This window comes from Perognathus longimembris, chromosome 2 (genome assembly GCF_023159225.1).
Source record: "Perognathus longimembris pacificus isolate PPM17 chromosome 2, ASM2315922v1, whole genome shotgun sequence".
Lineage (NCBI taxonomy): Eukaryota > Metazoa > Chordata > Mammalia > Rodentia > Heteromyidae > Perognathus > Perognathus longimembris.
Window position 1 is genome coordinate 58658294 of NC_063162.1, and position 7741 is coordinate 58666034.

Consider the following 7741-nt stretch of genomic DNA (forward strand, 5'->3'; position numbering starts at 1 on the left):
TCCAGGAAGTGGGCGCGGGGGACACATGGTGCCTCTTCAGCCCTCTTAGGCACTAGGCTGTGGGAGCCAGCAGGTGGGTGGAGGAAAGAACCAGAGAAGAATCTGGGGTTGTGTGGAATAGAGAAGAGCAGAGAAGGAAAGAACCATCTTGAGTCACACAGCAAAGCAGCCAAACCCAGGATATGGGGAAGCCCTTTATGTACTCTCCCCACAACTTCTCTGTTTCCCAAGTTCAGGGGTACCAGGATGCTGGGGGGAGGGTAGGTAAATTGGACAGGACAGGCTTGCCTGAGAGGTTGATCATTCTCACTGGACAGTCTGGCATGACTCTCACCCCTACCCTAGGTGAGACACTGGGGCACAGGCTGAGATGTCCACCTGCTCTGCCCAGGCATACAACCCGGGCCTGATGCATGCAGTCAGGGCTGCCTGGGGACAAGCAGGGCAGCGATGGATTGCCATGTGTTCTATCATTCATAACCCCATGGGAGAACAAGGTCAGCAGGGCAGGTTGAAGCCAGCAGGGGCCCTGGGCTTTGCTCCTTGCTGCCCCCCTCGAGGGAAGGCCTCCCTCCTGCCCTCCCCGCCCCCGCCCTGCCCGACGCTGGCTGGGCTCCCAGCAGCCACCACAGCATCAATATTTCATCTACGTCAATAAGAGGCAGAGGCAGGGCCAGATCTGCAGCAGGACTCTGCCCGGCCCAGCCTGAAGCTCACGGGAGTGTCCAGCCCCATCTTCACTCCCACCATGGACGTCTTCAAGAAGGGCTTCTCCATTGCCAAGGAGGGCGTGGTGGGTGCTGTGGAAAAGACTAAGCAGGGGGTGACGGAGGCAGCCGAGAAGACCAAGGAGGGAGTCATGTATGTGGGTGAGTGTAGCAGGGCGGGGCAAGGGGGCTGGAGCACGGGGGTGGGGGGGTGGGGGGAGCAAAGAGGGTGAGCAGGATACCAGCTCCCTGGCCCCTACTTCTCTCCTCCACCCCAGGCAGGCATGCAGACAGAGGGGAGACCTGGCTGTTGAAGTCTGGCCCCCAGGTCCTGTAATATCCACTGTCTGCTTGCCTCTGGCTTCCTCGGGGACCCCAGGTTTCTAGGACAGGATCAGTGTCCCAAAGAGCCACTCATACTGCAGACACAGCCGACCGCTTTGCCGTAAGTGCACAAAGCACTCACAAGCCTGCCCTTGGGGTCTCTGAGCCTCCAGACCCTGCAACTGTGAGAAGCCTGGTATTCAAGGAGACCACACCCTCTATCATAGGAGCTGCTGTAGCCAGGCTAGGCCCCAGGTTCCTGACCTCACCAGAGAGATTGGGGTTCAGTGTCCAATCTACCAAAGTCTCCCTTCCTGGACTCCGTCCGAAGGGGGGCAGCTCTGCATTGTTCTGCTGCCGAGCCCCAGACCCAAGCCACACCCAGGCAGAGTCTTGTCCATGCTTCACCAGGATCCCCTCCCCACCCTGAGCCTTGGGCTCCTTTGTCCCCCCTCTTCATCCTGTCCCGTCTCGTTCCTATCCGTTCCCATCCTCCCAAACCAGCAGGAAGTGGCTCTTTGAAGGGGTTGTCATCCCTAGCGCTATCTGTCCCCCCAGCTGGCCCAGCTGCTCTGGGATAGATGTGCCCTGACGCCTCCATTTCCTCTCCAGGAGCCAAGACCAAGGAGAACGTGGTGCAGAGTGTGACCTCAGGTAAGGCACCCCCAAGTATAGAACACTCCTTCTACTGCATGCCTTTACTCCCTACATGGACCCCGACCACTGCAGCCCCTAAAGTGAGACAGGGGTGTGGCTCTGGGTCCCTTGATCAACAGCCAAGCCACCCTACAGTCAGGAAGTGGGCAGGGGAGGGTCTTAAGGAGAGCCAGAACCACTCACCTGGAGACATGCATGCTTGCATCCTACTAAGGGCAGTGGTGAGTAGACTGGGATGGGGGTAGAGATTGGGGGCTGGGCTTCCAGAGAGCCCAGTGTGTCCCCACGGTGCTCTTGGTCCCCTCCATGGGTGGAGCCAGGTCCTGTCCCTAGGCGCCCTCTGGTGGGCTTTGTGAACAGGGGCCCAGCATGGAGGAGCCATAGCTGTGGAGTAGAAAGAACTCTGCCTGAGTGCTGCTGGCCAGGCAGAGGGGGCAACCAGAGTTCTCCCACAGTTGCCGAGAAGACCAAGGAACAGGCCAATGTGGTCAGCGAGGCCGTGGTCACCAGCGTCAACACAGTGGCCACCAAGACCGTAGAGGAAGCAGAGAACATCGTGGTCACCACTGGGGTGGTACGCAAGGTAAGATGAGGGGCTCATGCTCCCCCCAGGCCTGCTGCACGAGACAGCCCAGACACGTGGGCACAGAAACTCGGGCACTGGTTTTACGCATGCGCACATCGTGTGTGTGTGTGTGTGTGTGTGTGTGTGTGTGTGTGTGTGTGTGTAGGGGTTAGCCTTTGAGTGGGGATTTCAGAGCCATTTTATAGACAAGGAAGGTGAGGCTCATACCAACTATGCTCCATGGCTCTCAGTACAGAAAATATCCCCATGTTTTGGTGGTCCCCACCTGGTGACAAGTACCCCCAGGCAGTGCACACCAGGCCAGAGCTGCCTAGTCATCACTGCCATCCCTGATCCAGGCCAGCTGGCTGCCTTCTCCTGGAGCAGTGCCCCCTGGTGGTGGAAAAGTGTCGAGGGCTCCAGCCCCATCCTCTGTTGCAGCTTTTGTGTATGAGCACGCGAGTGTGTGAGCACACAGGTGTGCCTGTATGCATGTGTTTGTGCAATGCGTGTGTGTATGGTGCATGAGTGTGTAAATAAGAGCACTTATTGTTCCTGGGCATTGGTGGCTCACACCCATAGTCCTAGCTACTCAGAAGGCTGAGATCTGAGGATCGTGGTTTGAAACCAGCCTGAGCAGCAAAGTCCTGAATTAACCACCAGAAAATCAAAGTGGTAGAGTGCTGGGCTAGATTTACCTCCCCTGGTGCGGGGATGCTAAGCTTACTCCCTTATCAGTGCTCCCCTTTTCACCCTCTCCCCTGGGCACCTGACCAGCAGGTGGCCAAGGTGGAGTGAAGGGACACGGGCTAGCCTAAGGTGCACGTGGCCGAACGAGATCCCCTTTTCCTCCCTCCTTACCCACCAAGGAAGCCAGGTGCAGACGGATATCGGAGACGCTTCGGAGAGCAATCCAATTTAATCGGGAGGGGCTCACAGTAATATAGTAGTGATGACAAGGATTGAGCATGAGCTGGCGATAGGCTGGCGAGCTTGTCCATCCAAAAGCAGCTCCCAAGGACCTCCCTCATGGGCTAATGTCACTTCCCATAGTACCGCCCTGTGGGCAAAGCCCACCAAAAAGGGAGCACACATGCTCGCTGGCGCAAGGTGGGGGATGGTCTCAAAGCTACCCCTTCTGGTTCCGGACCCTGAAGGAGATAGGTGTGGCTCACTTCCACACTGCCCCAGGGCTGGGGGAAGGGCGGCATCTTGGGAGCGCTCTCCTCGCCCTTCCCCTCTTAAGGCCAAGATGAATCCCCAACAGTAGAGTGCTGGCTTTGAGCAGAAAAGCTCAAGTACAGCACTCCAGTCCCTGAGTTCAAGTCCTATGACCAGCCAAAAACAAAAAGAGCATTTTGGGGGATAATCTAGGACGAGGAGCCTGCTGCATGAGCTGTCGCTACACTTGCAAACTTATAAAGAGCAAACTCTGTTCTAAGCATTGCACACTTATGAAACCATCTAATGTGCACCAAAATCCCAGGAGATAGGACGTGGAAAGGAAGGCCCAGAGATTTGCCAATGTGCCCCCTGGACTTGGCTAATGCATCCATGTGAGCGCGGAGGTCCCTGCTGACCCAGCTCGCGGGCTGGGCTCTGAGACAGTGATGCAGGTGGTGTCAGAGAGTGAGGACTCTAACCTGGAAGTGGGTGAGAGCTGACTATCTCCAGCCCCTACCCCTGCCACAGGTGGTATCTGAAGGTCCATCATAACCAGCGCTATGGTCCCTGCTCTCAGAAAGGGTGGGTACAAGGATAGGGGACACTTGGAGGGTGTCACTGGGTAACTGCTTTTGAGGCCAGGACAGAATGTCCTGTCATTGGGGTGAGCACTGCCCCCTCTCTATTCATTCCTAGCCCTGCGCCTTCCTAGTGTGTGACTTTGAAAAGCTGTGTAACCTCTGTGGATCTCCATTCTTTATCTTTTTTTTTTCTTTTTGTTGGTCATGGGGCTCAAATTCAGGACCTGGGTGCTGTCCTTGAGCTTTTGTTCTCAAGGCTAGTTCTCTACCACTTTGAGGCACAGCCCCACTTCTGGTTTTCTGATGGTTAATTGGAGACAAGAGTCTTACAGTCTTTCTTGTCTGGGCTATCTCTGAACCACAAACCTCAGATCTCAGCCTCCTGAATAGCTAGGATTACAGGTGTGAGCCACCAGCACCCAGCTTGGGAGATGACAAAGAAATGGGTCATAGGAAGCAGTTCTGCTTGGCACTTAGCAAGCACCCAGCAAATTACCATTAACATCATCACCACCACCAGCATCACCTCATCACCCTGGCAGAACCCATTTGCTCCCCAGGAAGACTGCTCTCCAGCTAAATGACTAAAAGAGGCCCCAGGGATGATGTCAGGCACCCCCTGTTTGAGGATCTGGGAGTAAGGCTGGTAAACCTTGTCCCAAGGGAGACTTTTCTAGTGATATCTCAAAGCAGTCCCCAGTGAAGAGAGGAGGAATACACCAGCTACCCTGCCACTTATGCCATAGGATTCCTGTGCTAGCCTTGAGGTGCAGCAGGACTTGCCCTTCGCCTAGAGCCTGGCCCACCCCTTTATGCCCACTTCCATCCAAGGCTAGAAGGGTCCTGGAGGCTGGGCACGTAGAAAATTCCTTGAGAATCTTACCTCCAATTGACAACCAAAGTGGAGCTGTAGCTTAACTAGAGCTTCAGCTTTGAGAAAAAAAAAATGCTAAGGGAAAGAGTGAGGGAAGGGGTGACAATGTCCAGAAAAAAAATGTACTCTTTACCTGACTTGTGTAACTGTGACCTTTTCATACCTCTACAAAAACAATTTAAAAATTAAACAAAAAAAAATAAATGCTAAGGGATAGATCCCAGGCCTTGAGATCAACCCCAAGCACACACACACACACACACACACACACACACACACACACACACACACACACAATCTAGTCAGCTCAGAGTTCATTCAGGATGCAGGAGAGGAACCTGAGATACAAGAAACCAGAGAGAAATGGAGCCCTGGTGGCTCATACCTGTAATCCTAACTACTCAAGAGGCTGACCTGAGGATCACAGTTCAAAGCCAGCCAGAGCAGAAAAGTCCCCTTAAGACTCTTATCTCCAATTAACCACTCAAAACCCGGAAGTGGTTCTATGGCTCAAAGTGATAGAGTGCTGGGCTGGGAGTATGGCCTAGTGGCAACAGTGCTTGCCTCCTATACATGAAACCCTGGGTTCAATTCCCCAGCACTGCATATATAGAAAATGACCAGAAGGGGTGATGTGGCTCAGGTGACAGAGTGCTACCCTTGAGCAAAAGGAAGCCAGGGACAGTGCTCAGGCCCTGAGTCCAAGGCCCAGAACTGGCAAGAAAAAAAAAAAAAAAGTGATAGAGTGCTAGGCTTCAGTAAAGGAGCTCAGGGACAGCACCCAGACCCTGAGTTCAAGCCCCACAACCAACCAAGAAGAAAAAAGAAAGATAGAAAGGAGGGAGGGAGGAAGGGAGGGAGGCAGGCAGGGAGGAGAAACCAGAGGGGATCCTGGAGCAGGCTGGACCTGATGCCAGCAAGTACTTCTACTGTAACCCTGAGGCACTGGGGTAAATGTCTCTTCTCTCCAGCCTCAAGGTCCAGTGAAAGATGATGATGCAGCCCTGCACCTAGGATTATATTGATTCTGGGGCCTCTGCCCACCTCCTCTCCTACACTTACCATCACCCCACACACCCCAGGCTTCCTCATCAAGGGACCGAGACAGTACTCATTGCTTGAGATCTGTGTGTATGTGTGTGGGGGGTGGGTATTTGGTGCCCCAAGAAGGCCTGGAACCATGAGATTGCTCCAGCCATGACCTCACACACCTGTAGTCTCTCCAAGCAGAGCAGCACCTCTGCCCACCTGTGAGCCAGGGTAGACAAGGCCCTGGTGCATCCTCCTCTCAGCCTCATGCCCATTTTGTCCCCTGCAGGAGGACTTGGAGCAACCAACCCCCCCACAGGAGGACCAGGCAGCCAAAGAGGAAGAGGTGGGTGAGGAGGTAAGGAGCTGGGGATCCCCAGGACACAGCAGGGGCTCCTTGATGGGGATCTTGCATCCCTCTCAGAGCCCCAATGTGAGGGACTTACAAGCAGAGCCAGCCTTGGCCTGAGGATGCAATCTTCCAGGACAGCCGCCGAGGGTTGGGGGACTGGAGGGGGCTGTGAGGGTCATTCTTTATTCCAGGTCAAGAGTGGCAGAGACTAGAAGGCTGCTAGTCGGATGTGGAGACTCCTCCCAGACACACCCCTCTGCCTTAGCACCCACCCCACACAGCTAAGGAGTGCCCAGTGGGGAGTGCCCAGCAGGCCTTGCTCCCACTGCCCTGTGACTCCACTACCCACTGGCCCGCCTCCCCTATCCTTCTGACCCCACAGACCGCAGGCTGCTGTGGACTTCCATTCCCTTTTCAAAGTCATTTCAAATAAAACTTGAGCTCCAACCTCCAACCATGCTTCTTGTCTGCTGCATTGTTGCTTGCAAAGCTGCCTGGGTTTCGTGTCCCTCCTAGGAACAGGAAGGAACAGGCTCAGCCCGTGCCAGGGATGAGCCCACCAGTGAATGCGCATAGGAGCAGTGCGGGCCTGTAGGTCTTCAGGGTGTGTGTGTGTGTGTGTGTGTGTGTGTGTGTGTGTGTGTGTGTGTGTGTGTGTGTGTGTGTGTGTATACCGAGGCCTAAACCCAGGGCCTGACTGCTGTTTCTATGCTTTTTCACTCAAGGCTAGTGCCTTCCACTTCCACTTTTGCTTTTCTGGTGGTTAAATGGAGATAACAGCCCAGGTTGGCTTCTAAGGGTGATTCTCAGAGCTCAGCCTCCTGAGCAATGACAGGTTTGAGCCATTGGCACCTAGCTTGTCCCCAGGTTTGATCTTGGCTACCCTTTGTGGTGGACCCCACTCAGGGTGAGGAAGCTGTGTGCATCCTCTACTCTGATAACATTTTTGGGACCAGGACATCCTCCCTAAAGCAGGCAGTAACTTGCAAAGATGGCAAAGCCTCAACCCATAGCAGCACAGGGAATCTCCACCCCAGCAGAGACGAGGTCATGGCCCTGTGCCTTCTACTTCTCACAGGTTGGCCTTTCATTCCTGGTCCTGGAAGCCTGTTGGGGTGGTAGAACATGACAACATCAGTGCTGGTGGTAATCCCAGCTACTCAAGAGGCTGAGATGTGAAGATCTCAGTTCAAAGCCAGCCCAGTTAGGAAAGTCCATGAGATTCTTAGCTCCAGTTAACCAGCAAAAGCCAGAAGTGGAGGTATGGCTCAGGTGGTAGAGCACCATCCTTGAGTGAAAAAGCTAAGGGGCCTTGCCTAGGCTCTGAGTTCAAGCCCCAGAATGGGAAGGGGGAATGTGGTGGCTAAGAGTGATTCGGGGGGGGGGGGGGGGAGGATGGGCTGGGAATATGGCCTAGTGGCAAGGGTGCTTGCCTCATATACATGAAGCCCTGGGTTTGATTCCTCAGCACCACATATATAGAAAATG

The 7741-nt window shown here is 54.5% G+C and overlaps 1 protein-coding gene across 1 annotated transcript; it reads left to right on the forward strand.

The window, feature by feature from the left end:
- The first annotated feature begins 638 nt into the window (after window positions 1-638).
- On the forward strand, window positions 639-6707 carry Sncg (synuclein gamma). The gene is made up of 5 exons (XM_048339201.1): window positions 639-869; window positions 1644-1685; window positions 2144-2271; window positions 6191-6259; window positions 6445-6707. Exons 1-5 carry the CDS (start codon window positions 749-751, stop codon window positions 6463-6465), a joined length of 381 nt encoding a protein of 126 aa, XP_048195158.1. The 5' UTR covers window positions 639-748; the 3' UTR covers window positions 6466-6707.
- The last annotated feature ends 1034 nt before the right edge of the window (window positions 6708-7741 follow it).

Coding starts and splice junctions, on each gene's coding strand:
- Sncg (XM_048339201.1), top strand. CDS start 749: ATGGACGTCTTCAAGAAGGGCTTCTCCATTGCCAAGGAGGGCGTGGTG. Junction 870..1,643: donor GGAGGGAGTCATGTATGTGG/GTGAGTGTAGCA, acceptor TTTCCTCTCCAG/GAGCCAAGACCAAGGAGAAC. Junction 1,686..2,143: donor GGTGCAGAGTGTGACCTCAG/GTAAGGCACCCC, acceptor GTTCTCCCACAG/TTGCCGAGAAGACCAAGGAA.